The sequence below is a fragment of the Solea solea genome, chromosome 16 (assembly GCF_958295425.1).
Source record: "Solea solea chromosome 16, fSolSol10.1, whole genome shotgun sequence".
Lineage (NCBI taxonomy): Eukaryota > Metazoa > Chordata > Actinopteri > Pleuronectiformes > Soleidae > Solea > Solea solea.
Window position 1 is genome coordinate 16,644,049 of NC_081149.1, and position 21,906 is coordinate 16,665,954.

Genomic DNA, 21,906 nt, shown 5'->3' on the forward strand with positions numbered 1-21,906 from the left:
GTGCTGCAAATGCATTCGGGGGGAACGTGATAATGAACACAACTGTATCTCATCTCTTCTCCATCCCCCACCAAGGGATTTTTTCTTTTTTTTTCTAAACTGAGTGAGATGATGTGTCCTTTATGATCAATTTCCTGGTTCCTTTTTCTGATGGAGTGGGAAGAAAGCGCTTTCATTTAGTGCAAAGTGTGTATGCTTCAGTATGTTTGTTTCTGTCTGTCCACTTCTCCTTTTTCACACACATATCAACAGTTATTTCTGTCTGAAGTGAACTTGTGACGCCCTATTTTGTTGTTTCTCGGTTTCACAAATGTACACAAACAGTGAAAAAAAGGATCACGTCTTACATTCTCTTGAAATGCAACGCTTTTGCTTCTTCGCCCTTTCAATGTTGTTGAACAGCCTGAGCTGTGTGAGCCTTGTCAGCGCTGAAAATGGGCCAGAGTCCTGTCTAAAGTGGGGCACAGTGGTTTATAAAAAGTATGTCCATTTAACTCAAGTATTTCATAGGGAAAAGGCTGATTATGCCTCTGAGGTGTAGCAGGGTTTTTGTTTTTTTTTACCGTGATTCTTTCACTCGAACCACCGAAAGCATCTGAGCTTTGATTACAATTTTATCTTGCAAATTATCTTAACAGAGCAATAGAAATAAAAGCTTATAGCAGTAAACAGCATGCATTATATGACAGCCACTTGTAGGATTTAAAGAGTCGGCGGCAAAGCGATTTCTAAATGCTCCTGTAAGATAATATACAATGTTTTATATTCAAGAGCGTTCACAAAAGTACAAAACTATAAAAATCCCCCTTTGTTTTCTGCCTTGTCAAAATCTATAAATCAACCAAATCTCCAATTTCAGAGTTCCTATGTCAACACCTTCTTTTCCAGATACGGATCAGCTGCTGTTCTCACTTGTGACCCTTGTCTCAGACGCTGACTGCTGATTGGCTGAGTATGTAGATCAGCTCTTTCAGATGACAGCTAATAAAGGAAATCTCGCCCCGGGAGTTCACTGGCACGCTGAGCCTGAGACAACTGAGCTGGAAATGGATCAGACTCAATAGTAATTGGAAAAAATAAATAATAATGTGACAGAGAATGTTCTAGACACATGGCAACATCAGGATTTTTGGAATGGCACTGAAACACTCAACATGCTGGGTGTTTTTAAACATCCATTTAAACCGTGCAGTCCAGAACGACAACGCTCACAACCAATAAACTGTGAAAACTGAAAATAAGGCGCCCGATCGTGACTCAACACCTCACCAAATGGCCGAGTAATGGTCGTAATAGGTGTAAGCACTACCTGCTACATCTTCATGTCGAAGCTGAGTGTCCTAAGCTTGTAAAAGGCAACAAGGGAGGGAGAGGAAGAGAAGAGAGAGGCAGAAACTAGGGCAATGTTATCTGGCCCCTTTTTACCAACCACCACAGACAAGGCAGAGAAATAGAAGAAAAGAGCCGCGGACAGAACAAGACAGAACGAGGGAAGCTGCAGACGAGATAAGGGAACCTCTGGAGTCAACATCTGGCGACAAGGACCTGAAAAAACACCGGACAGAGGCAACGCTGAGCAGCTTTACTATCACGCTCAAGCACAACGGGCATCAACATGTTTGAGGAGCAGGCGACCAAGGTCAAGATCATGTCGGTGGTGATTGTGGTGGGCATGTCCTCGATGCTGGTGGCTGTGGTCACCGACCACTGGGCCGTGCTGAGTCCACGCGTGGAGAAGCTCAACGCCACCTGCGAGGCGGCTCACTTCGGCCTGTGGAGGCTCTGTAAAAAGACCATCTTCATTGTGGAGGAGGATCCTCAGGGCAAAGGTTGCGGCCCCATCAGCTTACCAGGAGGTATGACGCTGGGTGATATGTTTGAGCTAAAAACGAGTGATCAAATGCGAAGCGTGTTGTGGAGCCACTGAGTGACTTCTCCACTGGCTTGAAATAACTTGAGATGAATCACAGTGAGGGGTTTTTCTTCTTCTTTTTATACAATGGGGGGTGGGGGGGATTACTTAAGAGAGCTATTTATGCTGCAGGTGTGTTGAGGTGAAGGTCAAAGCAGAAACAGACTTCACAGGTGAATATGGGGGGACTGTCTGCTGTCATCCATCCACTCACTCATGCCACCCTCGAAGCGAACAGCAATGTAAGTCCTGAGACACCAACAGTCTGTGTCAGTAGGTGTGTTTTTATTCACATTTTTGATTTGCATATATACTATATATATAAAAAATAGTGAATGAAAACAGAGGAAAACAAAAACTCAGAATATTGCATTAATGTTTTTATGCTTCAAGGAAAGTGGAAAAGTTGACTTTTGATTAAAAAAAAAGAAGATAAGCATGAATATGTGTAATGTAAACAGATTCAGCAAATAAAGGATGCCGTTAAGCAGCTACCACAATCCACTGCACTGGAGAAATGATAAAAAAAAAATGGTGGATTAGATCTAATAAGGAAACCACGACATTTCTAAATAATAATGTTTACGAAACAGCAACGAAAGAACGCTGTTCATCAACTGCTCCTGTTTATTTATCACTGATGGCATAACCTGCAACCAGGCACCAACAGGACAACCTCACTCATATGTACTGTGTTTATTTTCTTGTATTTATTTTTCTCTAAAACATTAGAAATCAAGTGAAAAGTTGGCTAATACCTTAAAAAAATTTTGTTGTTGCAACCAGCAGAGTCCGCCCCTTGTGGCCTACTGCGACCTCTGTCCTAATTTTTAAGCTTCACTTTTCAAATCAGAAGACCAGGTCCATTTTATAGACACAGTCTATGGTCGGGTTAGCTGTGGGTTACAATTTGTGATACTTTGTAATGGAAATCAGGTTAGTGTCTGTGCTTAAAGGCAGTTTCGATCAACCTTTCCTTCCACTCGAACTCTCTGAGGCACACACACACACACACACACACACACACACGCTGCCTCCAGTTCCTCACTGAACCATCATTAGTTTCAAGAAAGGAGGTCTCCAAGCAGACTGCCAATTAAGCACCCTCAAACAGCCAAAGTCAAGAGCGTAATGGAAGAGTCTCGCTGGTACACTTCACATTTAATACGACAACAACATATCCGACATAGCTGATGAACTCTGTGTGTGTGTAAGACGACGATCGAGCAAAGTCCTCAGTTTCTTCCGTTTCAGGACAGAGAGCTGTGATCCCAGTATGTTGTGATAGCACTGATAAACTCTCGCTTGCACAGTGTTACAGTAACGTGCCCCAAACTCACAGATAATTACAAGCCATAATAGACAACTTGGTGTCAGAAGTTGGGTGTCTAAAGTCTACAGAACAGTCTTGCGACTTCAATTACAAGTTCTCCTTGAAGAGAGTAAAGAGTGTTTCGCTGGCCACCGGCTGTGTGTGCATGCCTGGTAGCCTGAAAGAGAGATTTCACTGTGACTCAATGACTTGGCCTCGGGCTCCAGCGTCTCAGGATCACTAGCAGCCTTTATGAAGTGTGGCTTCGCACTCCAGCTCATGAGTTAGAGTACACCAGGGAGACTCAGGGAGGGGTGAAGGGAATTGATGGAGGAAAGCTGCAATGTGCAGTGAGTGGAGAGAGAGAGAGAGAGAGAGAGAGAGAGAGGCAGGGATATCTCCATCGATGGAGAGGGGGAGCATTTTCACAAGACACCCTGAAGATGGGTGGAAACAGTGCTAAGCTTTATGCATTGCATGTTGAGAGACCAGAAAAACACAGAAAATATAGCGAATGGTGAAGGGCTCTAGCTACTTTTAGACTTGTGATGCTCTTGAAAATGTGGCCAAACCCCCTGTGGTGTTTGTGAAGTCAACAGTTGACAGACTTTATTTTATGGGTACATTTTGACTCGCACAGAAGGGCAGTGTCAGGGGGTAGGTGTGGCAACTCATCTTCCTGGCATGCAGGTAGGTAGAGAGAGAGAGAGAGAGAGAGAGAGAGAGAGCGAGAGAGAGACAGGCTCATCGGGAGAGTCAGATCACCTGAGGAAGTTTTGATTAGGAGGATCTCTTGGGCAGGTGAGGCCCTTTTGTCTGCCAGAGTTAACCTAGAGAGACGTGTGTGTGTGTCAGTGCTGGATGGCAACTGAGACGCCATTGGTATGTACATACATTATATTTCAGTTTAATATGCAGGTCTGTGCAGTTAAATTTGGTGGATGATGGTTGATTTAATTTTGGTTTGGAAATTATGGTTTGGACTGGATTGGCAATGTGATGAGATTGTGTAGAATTATTCATTTGAGTTGGGAAAATATTCTGGGATCTACTTTTTTGCTTGAGTTTAAGTGGTTGGTCAAATAATAATAATAATAATAATAAACTTGATTTGAATCTGATTGAATTCATTGACTTTGTTGGTAAGTGTGGAAATAGAAGTGAGGGAGGTAAATTCATTTAATGCACTAAATATACTTAAGATTAAAAGGGTGATTAAATGTAATTTCATTCTTAAAAACAGATCCTAAAGAGACTTGTTTCAACCATTTACTAAAGAGACAATGCAATGTATTACGAAATGGTGTAACTTTATTTTCACTCTTTTAGATCTACAGTATGACTAAACTAAAGTAATGATCGATTTTGGTGTGATTATGCATTTATTTAATTAACTTAATTTTGTTTCTTTCTAAATTATCAACCTACACGTACTGTATTCAATGATGTCAATGAATGGATGAAAATTGTACGGAGTTGGTCAGCGTCCTCTGTTGCCCTCTATGGCTGCTCACGTATAGGCAGGCGTTGATGTGAAGACCAGAATAAACTTGACAGTGTTGGACTTGCTGTTTGCTCCCACACCAGGTCCAAATCCATCATTCCCCATGAGTGGCCATACTAGACCTGTGAGCTTGGTAATGTGTTCATGTGCTCACAAACATTTAATTCTAAAATGGCTTTTTGATGAGGTGTAACCATCATTGCCAGTTAAAGACGAGGCTGGTGGTGAGAAGACTAATCAGTGTGGTGATGTCTCCTCATGACAGGTGTTGTTTCTCTTGATAAACTACTGGTCAATCTTCTAGGTTGGTGAGAGGACGATGGAGGAAAAACAATCACTCTCTGGCAACAGCACTTTACATCTTCCTTGATAGAGGACTTGATTGGGCCAAGTCATAGTTCCCGCATCAATAACTCCACAGAGGTCCACTATGGTCCTATTGGTCATATTTGCAGACCGCATGCACTGATTTTGTTGTTCAACACTCTTCAATTGATAACAATGATCCTAATGGGCATTCTTTGCCATCTTCAGCAACTAAAATTACAAAACAGAGAAGCCCTTCTTGCTTTCGTGGAGCAGTTGTTGTCACTTTGGTTCCAAATGTTTCTACATTTTCACCCATATAATAACAGGCCAGCCAACCAGGTCCATCTTGTGACAGGGTCTGCATCGTGAGGTCATACTGATACTAAGATTTTGATTAATTTAGAAACAAAGCAGTGGTGAAAAATGTGCTTAACCTTAATTGGAATCTGAGGCAGGGCAAAGGAGAATTTGCAACACCTTTACTGGTACAGTATTTGAGATTTGGTTGGCAAAGGGTCAAGTAATGCATTAAAAATGTATGAAAAATGGATTTACCTGGGAGCTGCTGAGATTGCCAGTCTCATTGAATCAATGAACACATTAAATGAAGAAAAGGTCATTAAAACAAAGACAATGGATCGTCAGCACCGTCCATGTATGTGTGTTTAAAAAAGCAACACCCCGCCATGTCTGTTCCATGTCGGTCTGATTAAGGAGCTTCGTTTGGATGATGAAGATCCAGAGTTTATTTCAGACTGAACAATAAACAGTTTGACCTCTTTCCTGTTGCCTGAATATCAAAAGACGCACTTAAAGCGCTCACTGCAATCCAAAAAGTGCCCAGCCACGCCCAGAAAAAAAACAGGAAATAACGTATTGGTGCACACAAAAGACACTGCATGCGAACGCAGATTGAATTCGACGGATTGCATATTCCATGAACGGTAAAGCATGTATTTGCATATCGTTAAGAAGAGGTCGAATTGGCCGACATGGTTGTGTGTGCACTTGTGTTTAATTTAAGCACAGTTCTGCTGCTTTTGTGAAAGGGAATAACAGCGGGCAGCGAGGAGCTGAAACTAAATGACTTTTTGAAATTGCTTCCCACAAATGACGCACGACAGCTTGAGTGCTGTAAAAATCAAACAAATGCTTTGTGGATCAAATCACGCCGCTCGGCTGGGAAATAAGGAGCATGAGCCCCGCCTCTGTGTGTGTGTTAGTGTGGGTGTGTGGGTGTGTGGGTGTGGGTCACAGGAGATTTTTTGAGGAGGGGGAGGTACATCAAATTTGCTGAATTTACCTTTTGCCTTTTAACCTTTGAGATTTAAATAACCTGCATAAAACAAAGTTGGAATTCATATATCAAACAATTATATCACACTCTTGGAAGAGGGACACACGGTAGTTTAGTGCTGGGGGGTGGTTCTTCTCAAACCCTCATAAGTACCAATGTTACCTTCAGCCAACATTTTACCTCCCAGACGCCTTGTAATTTTCCCTCTTGTGTCAGGTTCTCACTGGAAATCTGGGTTAAGATTCAAAAAACAAGTTAAACACCTGAATGAATCACTCTCTTTTAGAAATAACTGCTGGTATCAACATTAAGGATGGAATGTCACTTGTGGTGTCCATGAGGATGACAAGCCACACACACACACACACACGCACACACATATAAAGAACCCTGTGCTATTGTGTCCCAGTTATTAGCTCTCTTGGTGGAGTAGCCATTCAAATACAACCACCCGTCCTGTTCACATTGACCCAGAATTAGTCGGTCATTCTGCCTGGCTAGAAAAAGAACCACCCCCGGTAACCTTTTCATCTTTAGCAAAACATGTTGTGGCCATGTAAGCAATGTTTTGTTCAGAATAAACATTTAAATTGTTGGCATACTTATCCTTTCATTCAGCCTCTACCACTTTATCCTCCACATGAGGGTTGCCGGGGGGACGCGATGCCAATCTCAGCTGACATACGGCGTAACATGGGGTGCACCGTGGACAGTTCGGCAGTCCGTCACAGGAGACCATGAACCATTCACTCTTACACCCACACCTACCTTTAGATTGTCCAGTGTACCTGATTTACCATTTTGTATGTTTTTGGACTGTGGGAGGGAGGCCCTTGTTCCGACTGGGTCGCAAACCCCGGGTCTTCTTGCTGCAAACGCTAATGAGTGCTAACCGCTACACCAACGGGGGGGCCCTTGCACACTTATCATTATATATTATATAAAACATCATTTATTCTGTTCAAGCGTGAATGAAATGCAGAAAAAAAAACAACAACTGGAAAAGTGACATGAGGAAGAATGACAGGGAAGTTGAGGTCTGATGACAGATGGGGAGGCAGAGAGTGGAGAGAAGGAAATGTATATGAAGAGAGTGGGTGGCAGCAGAGTTTAATAGAAAGAGGCAAAACTAAAATGACAGGCGATGCCTCGGTCTAATCACACTCCCCCGGAACTAAGTGTGCCCATTAACCAGTCTGCAAGGTCAATGACACACACACACACACACACAGATGCTCTCCTCCACTATGTAGACTTTTGATAACATGCTACGGGTTAGGGTTAGATATTAATTAGATATTAAGTGAAAAGTCAGAAATAATGTCTGCATATCACAAAATAATTGAAAACTACTGTGTACATAATCTATGTTTGGTAAAAAAGAATGTGTCAGGTACATTTGTGTAATTAAAGCCTTACATATTTTAAATGAGTAATGCGCATAGCTGGAATTGTTACATGGACGATAGATTCATAGATAGAGAGATAGATGAAAATTCAGGCCTGAATCATCACTGCGTGTTTAATGCTTTGTTTTGTTCTTGTATTTGGCTTAAAGTCAAAGTTGAATCACTTTTGATTAAATATTTGATGCCATGCTTTATTTCTTTTATTTCCTTAATATAGTTTTGAAAAAAGATGCATGTTTTTCATTTTGTCTGCACACGATTAGACGCTGCGACTTCGCTCAGAGATTGAAAACAGCTGACGGAGGTTAATGAAAATAACACTGCAGACTCAAACCTCACTCTCTCTCACTAAGCCTCCAATTCATCCTGTCAAACACACACACACACACACACACCCCAAAAAACCCCACATTATAATAACTCATATGCACATAAGAACACATACACACTTCCCTTGATACGCTTTTACATGAGTAAATAGATAGGACTAGTCGAGACCTGCAGCAGCCTGTTGCTAGGTTACCTCTTTAGTGATTCTTTCTCATCCTGGGTAACAAACAGCTCCTCTGTTGCCTGGTGCACACACACACACACACATGCACACACACATTTGGACAGCCTAAATGGAGCGTTATCCCGACACTTAACCACAACCGGTTCATCCACCAACCTTATAACCTTAACCTAACCACAATTAAAATCCTAGCCCTAAACCTAACTAGCTCTTTAGAAATGAGGTTTTGCCTCATTAGGACCAGGTTGTGAACCCCATGAGGGCCTGTGGTCCTGGAAAAGTCATTGTTTATTCCAGAAAAGGTCCTAAATAGGTAACAAATACAAGAACACACAGGCAGAGGGAGAGAGAGAGCACACATAGTCCATCTCAGACAGAGAGCGCACCCGTCTGCTTTATGGGTTTAATCTCAGTGAGAGAGGGTGGTGAGTGGAGGAACGAGGGGCCACTCACTTGGGCTTTATGGCCTCTCCACCCTCAGCTCGGCTACCCTCAGAGACAACAAATGGACAGATGAATGTGTGGGAACTGACTGCATCCGGGAATTACTATTCAGTATGAAGCGAGATTGAAGATTGTGGTCAAAGGACTAAAGTCTGGGCGAGCAGGGTGCAGTGAATCTGTGATTCCTGCATAGAAACCTGGTTTCTCAGAAATAAAGGTCAACATGGAGCATATAAAGAACTATTGAGTTGGTTTGATGGCAAGCCAGAGAATACTGTTGATTTGGATAAAGCACATATTACTGTCAAAGGGAAAACTGGGCCATAGCTGACTGCTGATTCTCGTGGTTTTATGTTTGGATACATGTAACAAAACCACATGTTTTTATATCCTTTTCTTACAGTGGGTGCCAAGACTATTTTGATCAAGCAGACTAAAACTAAATGTTTATATGTATACGTATATAAACAGGTGTATATGCATTTAAAACTGCTAAGCCATTCTGGCTCGAAGCAACGCACCAACCCTGAATTTCTTGGTAAAATAAATCATAAAGACGTACACTAGCGATAGCCATAATTGGTATTACAGATACAAACTAAATCTTGTCTCCATCTCTGTCTCTCTCCCTCTCGTTGCCTTCTGTCTTATTCTCCTCATCTCTCACCCCCGTCTTATTCTGCAGCGAAAAACTGTTCCTATTTCAAACACTTCACATCAGGAGAAGAAGCGGAAGTTTTTGAAGTCAAGACCCAGAAAGGTGGGTGTCTTTTCATCGCCGCACAGATTACGTATGATGTTTCTGTCTGTCTGTCTGTCTGTCTGTCTGTCTGTCTGCCTGTCTGAGGAGGAGAAAAAAATATATACAGAAACCATTTCCAGGCACGGTTCAAATTAACTGTGGCAGTCTAGATATAAGCTTATACCACATGATAGAAAGTAGCTGTTGCTCCTGTTGGTGAGCTGCCTCTTTCAGCTTCTGACAGACACACACACACCTAAGGAAACATAAAGCCATGAAGTCACGCAGTTTATAAGGTGTTCTCATATTGTTTACATCATCCCTGTCCTAGAAAACCTTGCATTTAAGACCAGGCTATTTTATCTTCCTTTGAGACAGGACACAGTCTGAGACATTCTAGAGTGCTGCTCGACATAACAATGTCTAGGTGGGAAAACCAAACATGCAGAGGTGGAAAGAGTACTGAAATATTCTACTCAAGTACAAGTCTGGTCTGAAAATGTACTTAAATTAAAGTTAAAAAAAAAGTAGCCTGTTTAAAATTAAGAATTTAAACAACAAGGTTGGGGTTCTCTGTGTCATGCAAAAAGGACAAGGGGACACAAATCTCACATGAATTGTTTTTATTTAAAGACAAACCTTTACAAATTAAAAAGCTGACAAGATAAAACATGTAAACACATGATGTATCAGTCAAAATGGGTCAAAGGTCACAAATGCCTTCACTTTCTCACGCAGGGACCTGAATTAGTGCCAATTTGCCTGTCCTCACCGTTCACCTGTCCTCATCATTCACCATGTCTTCATTGTACACCTGTCCTCATCGTTCACCTGTCCTCACCATTCATTTTTCCTCATTGCTGACCTGTCCTCATCATTTACCATGTCTTCATCGTTCACCTGTCCTCATGTTCACCTGTCTTCATCATTCACCTGTCCTCACCTTTCATCTGTCCTCATCATTCACCATGTCTTCATCGTTCACCTGTCCTCAGCGTTCACCTCTCCTCAGCGTTCACCTGTCCTCATCATTCACCATGTCTTCATCGTTCACCTGTCCTCAGCGTTCACCTGTCCTCATCATTCACCGGTCCTCATCAATCACTGCCAAGGTTTCCAGTGAGTGATTCTTTTTTTATTATTTACTTAATTTTTTTTAAATAAAATTCAGTAACTGATTTGATCAAACTACAGTGCTTTCAAAAAACATACTTAAATTAAAATGACAAATTGTAAATAAATAAAAAAAAGCACACAAAAAACCTACTCAATTACAGTAACGAGCGAGTAAATGTAATTCATTACTTTCTACCTCTGCAAACATGTGATTTGCTGTCAGGGCACCTGGACTATAAATACGACAAATGCAATAACAGACATTGTCTACTGTATATTGTGTCAGAACTAAGAATGGCACAGAACAGATGTATTGTGACATTTAAGGAAGTGCAGGACATGTGCATTCATGTGTTTTTATTTTTAGTGCATTCTCACAAATTTCCAGATTCCAGTCCAACACTGGAGCGGCAGCTGAGTTCAAGGTTATTTTACACATGTGTGTTTCTCCACATGTGCTGAAATGGGAAAAAGCTGCTCCTAAGCTGCTAATTTCTATCACAGTCTTACCAGAGAAGGGAAGACTAAATTGTCTTTATCAGACAATGAGACAGGACGAGAGGTGGGAGGAAGGAGAAAGAGATGCTCTAATCATCTTGTTATTAATCTGCAGCATCTTATCTGTCATGCAAATGGCATTATTGCCAGTTTAGATAAATGACTGTTGTTTATTTTAAGTGAAGCTAATTTAAAGGCTAATTATCTGTGTCATAACTTGCCTGAGTGCGATATTGAAACAATTTGTTCTATACCCACTCTCACAATTTATAATCCCGACCACTCTCTTCATCTCACTGTTTTTTTTTCATTTCCTCCATCCTGCCATTGTTCCTACCTCCTCCCCCTTATTGTTTCTCTTCTTTGTCCTCAGAGTACAATATCTCAGCAGCAGCCATTGCCATATTCAGCCTGTTCTTCATGATCCTGGGCACCCTCTGTGTCATCTTCTCTTTCGGGAAGGGGCGTGACTACTTGCTTCGGCCCGCTGGGATGTTCTTTGCCTTTGCAGGTCAGACATAACAGTCATGGTCCAGTTGTTTGTCTTGTGCTCACGTCTCTTTGTTGCAGCTCAGTGTGTCTGCAGTCATCGTTTCCAATTTGATTTTATTTGCATTGCTAAAATGACAACATAGACTATCTCAAGGCACTCTACGTAGTAAAGCAGAAACCTTACAATATTAAAGAGCGACAAGAGTAGGCATCAGTGGGGAAGAAAAACTCTCTGACGGAAACAGACTCAAAGATGTGCAGCATCTGCCTCGACTGGTTGGGGTGAAAGGAAAAATGGGGGAAGGAAAGAGAGTCCAGGAGCGGATATATAACAGTTGCATTAAGTTGTAGGTTTAGGATTGAATCAATTCTAACATGTTGATAGAACTATAATGTCATTTATAAAAGCAGTGGCATGGACTGTCAATTTTAATCATAGCATAATAATGATGACAATACTACTACTGCTAATGATAATAATCATAATAGGATCTCAGGGGTCACCTTCAAGATGAGGGCAGAGAGAGCGATCATCATCATCATCATAATCATTATTATTACGCAACTTTTCTCCTGGTGATGAATGTTAACGACACAGAAATGTAAAGAGAGCTCGGAGGAATTTGTGTGATGGGTGAGAGCTACCATTGAGAGTCATACTCACTGCCAGTTAAATGAAGATATCTGGGTTAACATTGGTGAGATGATAATATGAGATGATACTCTATATACAAGTCAAAAAAAAACAACAACAATGCATTTATGCACATGTTTTGGTCTCTGGTCTTCACTCAATCAGTATGACAGATGAATCTGTCTTTATTTATGAAAGAATGTGCCTGATTTTCATACAGATGACAACATTTGTTAATAATTATCAAACTTTTAATGATTAGCATGTCTTAATTTGCTCAGAAATGTCTTCTCCTGTGGAGAAAAAGTCATGAGAAATATGGTCGTGGACATTTAAAAGCAGCCATTGTTTTCCCATCTTTAAAGTTTAATTAGTTCTGATTGAGATTAGGTCATTGGTCGCCATTGCTTCTGTTGGTTTGTTTGTTTTTGGTTTTGACCTCAACAAAACCCGACGAATCAACAAATGTCCCCGTGTTGTGGCTCACAGGCCTCTGCATCATCATCTCTGTCGAGGTGATGCGTCAGTCTGTCAAGCGCATGATCGACAGCGACGAGACCATCTGGATCGAGTACTACTACTCGTGGTCCTTCACCTGCGCCTGTGCCTCCTTCACCATCCTCATCCTCAGTGGAGCTGCCCTGCTGCTCATCTCCATGCCCCACATGCCGCGCAATCCCTGGGAGACCTGCATGGACGCTGAGCCTGACACCTTAGATTAGCCACAGGCGACGAAGCAGACTTCAAGGAACGGTTGAAGTGACAAAAAAAAGTATTTTACATTAACATGTTTTAGCATTTCATTTCCCATATTCCACATGTCCAGTGATTTTAGTCCATGCTAGTAAAATCAGCTTATTGATAGAGAACAATAGTTAACAATGGTGTTCATGTTGTTTTTCACATGTAACACAAACAGGCATTTTCTAAAAACTCTTCCACGTTCCATTAGATCATATCTGAGTTATTAGCTGAATGTTATTTTATTATTTATTTTCAACTCAATCTCTTTTCTTTTCTTTTTTATTTATAGTTTTTCATATCAATTTGAAAGAAAACCAAGGCACCAAAAAGCCTGCAATTTAAGAAAAGGTTAAAAAAAAAAAAAAAATCATTATTATTATTATTATTTGTTAAATTTAGTCAAATGTAGTGTGGTACTTTTTTATTGCTGCAGCCCAATAAAAAAAATGTGGCACCATATATTCCTAAAGGTTAAGAATGTTACAAATAAATAAAGTAAAATAAAATTTTTCTGTTCTGTATATACGTAGGCAAGTTCTTTACATTGTTGTCAGTTGAAAACCTTGTTCAGGTCAAGAGTGGCTTTTTAATTCTAGTCATATTCGACTCAAAAAAAACACTTTTCACTTGACAGCCATCATTTCCCGCGTCTAAGCTGCCACAGTATTGTTAACAAAACAATGGCCTTGGTCTAACGTGTTATTTTTGTAGTGAGCTGCTCTGGCCCTGAAGTCACTCAGCCGATGCAGGTGGAGTGAAATTAAAGTTTCTTAAATGGCGCCGTTTCACCAGGGAACACAGCAAAAGAAATGATTACATGTAGCTCTGAGGCCCTGCTGACGAAAACATGACTGGGTTTTTTCTTACTGCAAATCAAAAATGATACAGGTTGATGTTTTAGGAAAATGAACCATTGCCTGTCTGTTGTTGTTGTTTTTAATTGTTATTGACTGTTTTATACCATGTTCAGTTTGACAGGAACCAGCTGTTATTTGGTGTTTATATTTAAGATTATTTAGCATAATTTAGGATTATACACATGGACTTTAGCATCTCACACCTGTATTGTTTGTTTTATTTTAGATTTTTACATTCTTATACAGTATATAGGTCCATGATGGTGTTCTGGTTTTCCAAAAGTAAAATGAAATAAAAATAAAAACTACAAATCTCAGTACTGCTTGGCCACAGTCTGTACTGGAGCATATCATGTCGGTTTACTTCTGCTTTACTTGCTTTTACAGCAGGAATTCTAATCACTGTTCTCATGAATCATAAACATCAGGTACAGCTGGTGAGTCAGTGGATGTTTTTTTTCACAAAATAAAAAAATGGCATTCAAGTCTTTTTCTTCAGCCTTCCTGCAGCGTCATTGTGACACATTCAGAGTCACTTCAGGTCCAAGGACCGCCCGCTCACTCGGCCGGAAAATGTGACAAATCTGTCGGAAATGCTCCGGAGACCTTACACACTGCAGGCCAGGCCTTTTCAGGAGTGGATGTAATAGATGCACAAAGCTCCTTAAATCATTCATCACACCTTCAACCTTAGAGCAGCGACAACAACACGGACCGAGTCACTGCTGAAACAAATCTCTCTGTATTTGATCCCAGGAAATCCTGTTATTTATCGATTCTATAGAGATGTGCTTATAATCATGTTGACTTACAGGTATTTTATGCTTATTTGTCACACTTTTCTGTGCCCTTCTTCTTCCGCTCCATAGTAGAAGGCTGAGATAACCGCACAGACACATGACTGTGAATGCATTTAGTCAGTGCTGCAGGTTTGCAGAGGATCCTGACTGTTGACCGTGCACACTGACCTCAGGCGCCCTTGGTTTCAAACAAATTACACAGGAGAGTAGGGTAGATAATTTGAAACGCGCTCAACAGAGAAAACTGAATAAATAAATAAATAAATAAGGCAACAAAAATGGTTCTCTGTGCTGGTAGATTTCTAATTGTTTTGGTTGTTGTAAAGGTCAAGGAAATTATTGTTGGATTGCTTTCGTATGCGAGGACCAATTGAAAGGCTTTCCCCCCCTCACGCTCATCTAATTTCTTTACGAAGGCTGGGAGGAAGAAGCAGATTGCAATATTCCATTATAAATTGAGAGAGTATAGGGCTGCACGAGTAATTGTAAAATGATCAGGATCACAACGTAACCAGTCCAATGTCCAAATCAAATTGTTTAATAATGACAAAATGTTTAGGCAAAACGGTGTCGTAAAGAAACAAAGAATCGTTATGGGTTATATTGTTTTCTATTAAAATGTGAATTAAGATGCACTACTTACTGTTAATGTCCTGATGGCAATATTGGTCAAAAATAATCTCAATATGGCTTTTTGACGAGGGGTGGGAATCGCAGGGTGCGTCACAATACGTGACACGTGGTCCACAATACCAAATAATATCATATACAACAATTCTGCGATCATCATTATATTGCAAGACAATCATACGGCGATACATACGTTTCTCTGTTTACTCACAACATAGAGAACAAAGTGCATAAAGTCTGACTGTATTGACTCATTCATTTGAACAGCGCCACCGCAAGGAGACATGAAGTAGTGACGCTGGCAGGGACTGTTTACTTTAGAGTAAAATATCAGTATTTTCAGTATTTACACCGATGTATCACCGCATCGATGTTTTGACCCACACCCTATTGTGCAGCTGTTGCATGTTTTTTTTAAAAACCTACGTTAACATCTTTTGATACTATCTGAATGCAGTGTTCACATATGTAGTCCTGTAGAAATTCTTACCATGGTTAATTATTGTAGAGTTTGAAAATAGCTGTATTTGCATCAGTACATACAACATACATTAGACAGTACAACATACATTAGACAATGAGCGCTGAAAACTACTGGTAAAAAGCAGAAGTCGAAAGGGAAAAAAAAACCCTACATTTTACTGAAAACCTTTCACAAATGTTTCTGGACACATGACCACAGCCAGGATTCTAGTTCATCCCACCTGACTGTCACTTTGTTGATGGGGAAAGCTGATGACTCAAGCTTCGTTTGAGTCGCCTGATCCTCTGAGTCACTGCCGGTCCCTTTCCTGACCCCTGACTGAGTGCTGTCCACGCTGTTTCTATTTTCCTCACACAGCACATACAGTACGCGTTTGTTTCATTCAGCCCTGTCCCTCACGGAGTGTACGATGAGCATGATGTGGAGCATGACTGAGGCTCAAGACTCAAGCTCAGACTAAATGGACAGAATAAGATACAAACCCCCATGTGATTTAAAGCAGCCGCATGAAGTCAAAGATGTCAGTTTGACTCAAAAGCAGGACATTTAGATACAGGTTGAAAAATGCGATTGTCACTGACTCGTAAAAATGATTTGACACATAGGCAAGCAAGTCTGCCTTTAGCCTTGTGAGTACAAAAAATCACACGGCTAAAGGCAGAGCCAAAAAACAACAAGTGCAATGAAAATGGTTTTGTAGTTATTAATATATTCATATTTTTTTCAATTTTTGTGGGGGCAAATAAGCTCATCCTCTTCACTCCTCATCGTCTTTCCCTCTCTTCTCCCTGCCAGGCAGAGACAGTGAGCCATTGGTTCATCTCCACCTTCATTTTATCTGCTTTATCTCTACTCTCGGCGTCCCTTCCCTCCCTGCCTCCCTCCCTCCCTGCCTCCCCCTGTCGTTCTGCTCCACTGCGCTCTCAAGCAGGCACTCTGCTGTCTAATGACTTGGATCAGTGGTTAGTGTTGAGAGGAGATAGACCTGTAAAAAGCCAATCCAACCCAGCGCAAGAGTGCAGCATGCAACCAGTGTTTCATCTGTGTACACTGCACCTGGAGGCACAACAGGGGGAAGAGGAGATGGGTCTGGAGAAGGAGTCGCCTCTGGGTTTCACTAAATAACAAACATTTACTGCTTTCATACTGGAAAAGACATCAGACCTGACTGAGTGAGCACTTTTGTACTCAGACAATGCAGGGGCAGGTGGGGGTAAGAGGCGTTTATCCCATCATCCCCATCATACTGGGTTTTGTTTGAGCAGCAGTGTTCATTTCTGAAACTTTTCCTCTCTACTGTATGTTTTTCCATCACACCATGAGACATGTTTGCAGCCATGTCTTGGCATGAAATGAATCATTTCCTGTGTGCAGCGTGACAGTGTCACCTGAAGACACAAGATCTCAAACAACGGCTGTATTGACAAATGCAGAGAGAGTTGTTTTGGAGCTGAAATAATTGTTAAGAATGATGAGGCAGCATGGAGGCGTTTTTCAGTCCAGCTCTTGTGGAAAAATAGATTTGAGCATTAGCGTTGTGTTTCTGTTTTTCTGTCTGTTATGTAAGAGAAGAGAAGAGTCAGGAAGAGACGAAATGAACACATACTCACAAAAACAACTTATTTCAGAAGTGTTTGTTAAATTGTGCTATCACTAACTTGCATCCTGTTGTTCTTTATTTTTCTTTCTTTGTATATAACATATTCACACAAAAAAAAAGATGAAACAGGACCAGGATTGGCAAAGTTGTAACAGTTGGATTTTTTTAGCACTTTCTGCCACCACCAGGTGCTGTTTTCAAAATTTTATATTTTCATACAGACGTCTTCTGTAAACATATACAGTATATATATATATAGATATATACATATATATAAACATATATATGCATCTATATACATATATATGCATCTATATACATATATAGATGTATATATACATATATAGATATATATTTAGCAATAAAATGAAGCAAAACTGAAATAAACAGCATTAAACAAAAACTAAAGGAGAGAAGGCAAAAACAATGGGTGGAGGAGAGGAAAGGAAGATGGTTTTACAGTATCCAAAGAAAAGTGGGAGCGGCTAGGCGCACAGAAAGAAGTCGTAAAGAGGAAAATATAATATGGAGGATCAGATTTGCCATAAAGGATTGAACAACACACTATTTCTCATCAATAAACACAATACAGACGGATGTGATCACTGTGGGCCGGAGGAATCCATTCATCATGTTATAACACAATGTCAGAAATACCAAAGGGAGAGAGAAGTGATGATTAAAAGGTTGCGAGACATTGATGAGGAATTGGAGTTGGTAGATGTTTTGCGGAAGAACTGGAGTTTCTTAAAACCACAAAGTTGATTGGGAGGATATACTGTAGGATCTGTGTGTGTGTGTGTGTGTGTGTGTGTGTATATATAGGTGTATGTATATGTATGCATATATAGGTGGTTGTTTTTTGTGTTTTGTAGTATACATATATGTATATATAGATATATATCTATATAATAATTATTTATTTTATTATTTTTACTTTGAAGTTATAGTTCATTTAGATCAACATTTCGATCCACACTCCATACCAGATGGTGGCGGTATTGCACCAAATCGTTGTTTACCAACCGCCGTAACACCTCAGAAAAGTAGTAGAAGAAGAAGAAGAAGGATAAAAGGAGATACCGCACACCTGTTCGTCTTTACGCAGGTGTTTTTCTATCGAGCCGTGGAACGAAAAAGAAAGACGCGACAAAAGTGTCGCTGCTTAACTTCTGAAACTGTTCCGGGAGGAAGGAACTTGTGGCGGTAATGCACCAACCGCCCGAAAACCTCAAAAAAGAACGAGGGAACTTTAAAAAAAGAAGAGAAAAAAAGAAAACTACTAGTTTTACTAGTTTTCTCGCGTGCATCAGTTTCTGTACAAAAACGCAACAAGGCGCTCCAGGATGGCGTGTTCGACCTGGTCCGGATTGGTGGCCCGTCCAGAATGGTGAGTAACTTTTGTCAAGTTATCTTAATTATCTTAATTATCTTAATTAGCCTTACCTCTAAATTCAAGCGGTGCCTCATTGCCAGCCAGTTATCTGAATTGGAAGCCATTTTGTTTGGTTACAGCAGTTAAATCATTAGTTTAAATGGGGCTGCAACTAATTTCTATTTTCATTAACCTGTGATTTATTTTCATGTTTGGTCCATAAAATGTTAAATGTTAACTGTTTCTAAATTCATTAATATTTTTTAATTATTTGGTTTCAATGATTGCTTAAATAGAGCAAAGAAATGAGGAAATCCTCACATTTAACAAAATAAAAACAATCTGAAACTCAAACACTTACACCAATCCATTATCAAAATGGACAAAACAAGACTAATACAAGTGAAAATGGCTGCTGTGCTATGTTAACTCACTGTTCCACTCATGCTCATTACTATTGAGTCACTGGAAAGACTTCTTTGTTTTTTTATGTTAAATGTTTAAAAACAGATTCAGGGTTATACATGTATTTTATAATAACTTTTCATGTAGTCATTAAAACACAAACCTTTTTTTTTTTTTTTTTTAAGGAACAACCTGCTTCCTGCTCACGGAGACCGGGTCGGACCCGCCATATACAAAAGCCTGAGGGTGTCAAAAAGAAGGTGAGTGACACCTTCAGAGATAATTTAGTACATCATTGAAAATGGTATGGCTAATTTTCTATTAAACTGATGGCAATATATCATATTAATTTAAGTACACATGTATCATATTAAGTTGTTTGTGTTTTTAAAGAGTGTGGCTACTGACATTTCTATACTTGAACTTAAAAGTCATTCCTTAAATCTTAATCAACTTTATTCTACATCACTTGTGATTATGTTAATTTCTTTGTTTCACTGTTAGAGTAGAATTTGTGCTGGCAGCAATGTTTTCACTGAAAGTGAGTCTTTATATCTCAGGCTGGGTGAACCATGTCTGTACCTCCATAAAAACACATTCTAGAACACCTTACCTAGTTATTTTACATCTGTAATGGTATGAACTTGAACACTGTCAAGGCTGGAGACTGGACTCAAACATTTTTTTCTTTGTTTGTTTTTTTCCCCCCCAGATTGATCTTCATGAAGACTGTCAAATAGTAGGTGTCATGGTTTAATTCTGGGTGGCCGCCGTGTCCCCACTCTTTCTTGGCCGCCGTGCCTCCATCTTTCTGCATTGTCCAACATGGCCACGTTATTTCAATTCTCCTGCTTTCCATCTGTCAAATAGCTGAGGGTTGTACATGGAGCATTAGCCACAGGTTGGTTTTGTATGTTCCTGTCCACTTTATTGGGTGGTCTGAAATCTGGTCCTCGTTGGTGATATTTTTGTGGAACTGCTGAGCGAGTGATTTGAAAGAATGAGGTGACTGATGGAGGGTTTGAAGTTCTCTCTCTAAATGAATGGGTTGTGTGTGATTGAGATGCCTGGATTGAATAGTTAAGATGGTCTGAGAATATGATTATGTTCAGCAGTTCAAGTTAAAGTAGATATGGTGTCTTGAAGGCCTTAGATGCTTGATAAGTTATAATGCACTAACATTTCCTTTTTAGGTCCGTCTACAAGGGGTGAGTCCATATTATTTTTTTCTTCTCTTGCAGAGTAGGGGAATTAAAAAAAAAAAGAAAACTTGTGATGTGTTTTTTTGTGTGAAGGTACTGAGGTGTCTGCAACTGACTTTCTAGTCTGGCTGCCCACCGCTAACTACCAAATCACACTGACAATTTATATGCAAAGATAAGAACACGCCTCTCTATGTAGGCGTTTTTCTTGCCTTGCCATTGTGCCCTTAACCACTTTTTCTTTCCAACTGTTTCTTAGGACGGTAAGTGACACGCAGGCCGCGGGCCATCGCTCTTCCGGCCGCCGTGTCGATCTGTCCTGGCCCTCCTCGTGCCTTTCCTCACCTTAAAAGGAAAAAGAAATATCAAATTGAACTGTTTTGGTTAAAATATAGTGATGTTGGAGGACCAGATCTTAAATGAGGTTTAAATGGATGTTGGTGTACAGTTAAAGCTAGATGGTAGGAATAAAATTAATGTTGGGCCTTGTACGCTCTGTCACAAGGCTTAAACTTCTTGGCCGCTGTGCCTTTTTTTTTTTCTCTCTTTTCCATCGTGGCCATTAATCTACCATTAGCCCTAGAACGTTAAAATAGATCCTGGTGATCTACATAGTACCTGGCTTTAGATGGCAGCTGTGCCATTGCCTTTGTATGGCCATACGTCCCTTAATGCAAGTAGGCGATGATCGCTAACTGTGCCCGCGCCTTCGTGGTCTACTTGTGTTATTGTACGTCTGGCCTTGCGCGTATAGTCATTTTACATAGGCAAACATGGGTGCCTTCCGCGTCCATGCACAGTAAGTGAACTAACCTGTACTTTCCTTCTAGCATCAGTCAAGAGGAGCACCGACATCCCTGCATGTCCATCTTAATTAGATTGCGTTTTAGTTATGGTAAAATTTAAAATGTTAAATGCAGTTTTTCTTTCTTACTTGGCCGCCGTGCCATTACTATACCTGCTCTGACCTCAATCTTGATTCTTCATGGTCTCTGTCATGACTGTACTTGATCTTGGTGTTCATGCCAGTCTATCATTTCTGATCTGTTTTTCCTACTAAGTTTTCCTGTGCGTGTGTGGTGCGTGTGTGGTGCGTGCTGTGTGTGTGCTGTGTGTGTGCTGTGTGTGTGCTGTTTGTGTGCTGTGTGTGCGTGCTGTGGTGTGTGTGTGTGTGTGTGTGTGTGGTGCGTGCTGTGGTGTGTGCTGTGTTTGGGTGGTGTGTGGTGTGTGCTGTGTGTGTGTGGTGCGTGTGTGTGATGACTGACTTGGACTGACGTTAAGCTGACCTTTGGACCAAGACTAACACTCCAATTGACTTTACTGCACCAGAAAGGTGAACAAAATTTAGGCTGCAAGACTGCCAAGATGCACACCAATTAGACGATAAGCAAATTTAAATTCTTTCAGGGTAAGTATTAAAGGCCTTTGCCACATGATCTTTGTGGTTAAATCGTGTCCACTCAATTTATAAAGTTAATTTGCATCTAAACATTTACAATGCCTGACACAATGGCATTACAATAATCAAATTTTTTTGTTTTGTGTTACTGAGTGCAAAGGCCTTTATTTACACACTGACACATGTCAAGACTTCCGTCATGGCATGTGTGTCTCTCTCTCTCTCTC

General features: G+C 40.5%; 1 protein-coding gene and 1 long non-coding RNA gene across 2 annotated transcripts; both read left to right on the forward strand.

The window, feature by feature from the left end:
- The first annotated feature begins 1,419 nt into the window (after positions 1-1,419).
- On the forward strand, positions 1,420-13,158 carry cacng1b (calcium channel, voltage-dependent, gamma subunit 1b). Its single transcript, XM_058653818.1, has 4 exons — positions 1,420-1,856; positions 9,387-9,461; positions 11,431-11,568; positions 12,673-13,158. The coding sequence occupies exons 1-4, from the start codon at positions 1,616-1,618 to the stop codon at positions 12,903-12,905; spliced, it is 687 nt and encodes a 228-aa protein (XP_058509801.1). The 5' UTR covers positions 1,420-1,615; the 3' UTR covers positions 12,906-13,158.
- A 5,121-nt stretch (positions 13,159-18,279) lies between these two features.
- On the forward strand, positions 18,280-21,391 carry LOC131475597 (uncharacterized). Its single transcript, XR_009242515.1, has 3 exons — positions 18,280-18,688; positions 19,264-19,338; positions 19,791-21,391. It is a non-coding gene; the product is annotated as an uncharacterized LOC131475597 (long non-coding RNA).
- The last annotated feature ends 515 nt before the right edge of the window (positions 21,392-21,906 follow it).

Excerpts from the sequence above, each read along its gene's own strand:
- cacng1b (XM_058653818.1), top strand. The coding sequence starts at position 1,616 with ATGTTTGAGGAGCAGGCGACCAAGGTCAAGATCATGTCGGTGGTGATT. Across the intron at positions 1,857-9,386 it reads CCCCATCAGCTTACCAGGAG|CGAAAAACTGTTCCTATTTC; the intron begins GTATGACGCTGG and ends CTTATTCTGCAG. Across the intron at positions 11,569-12,672 it reads GATGTTCTTTGCCTTTGCAG|GCCTCTGCATCATCATCTCT; the intron begins GTCAGACATAAC and ends TGTGGCTCACAG.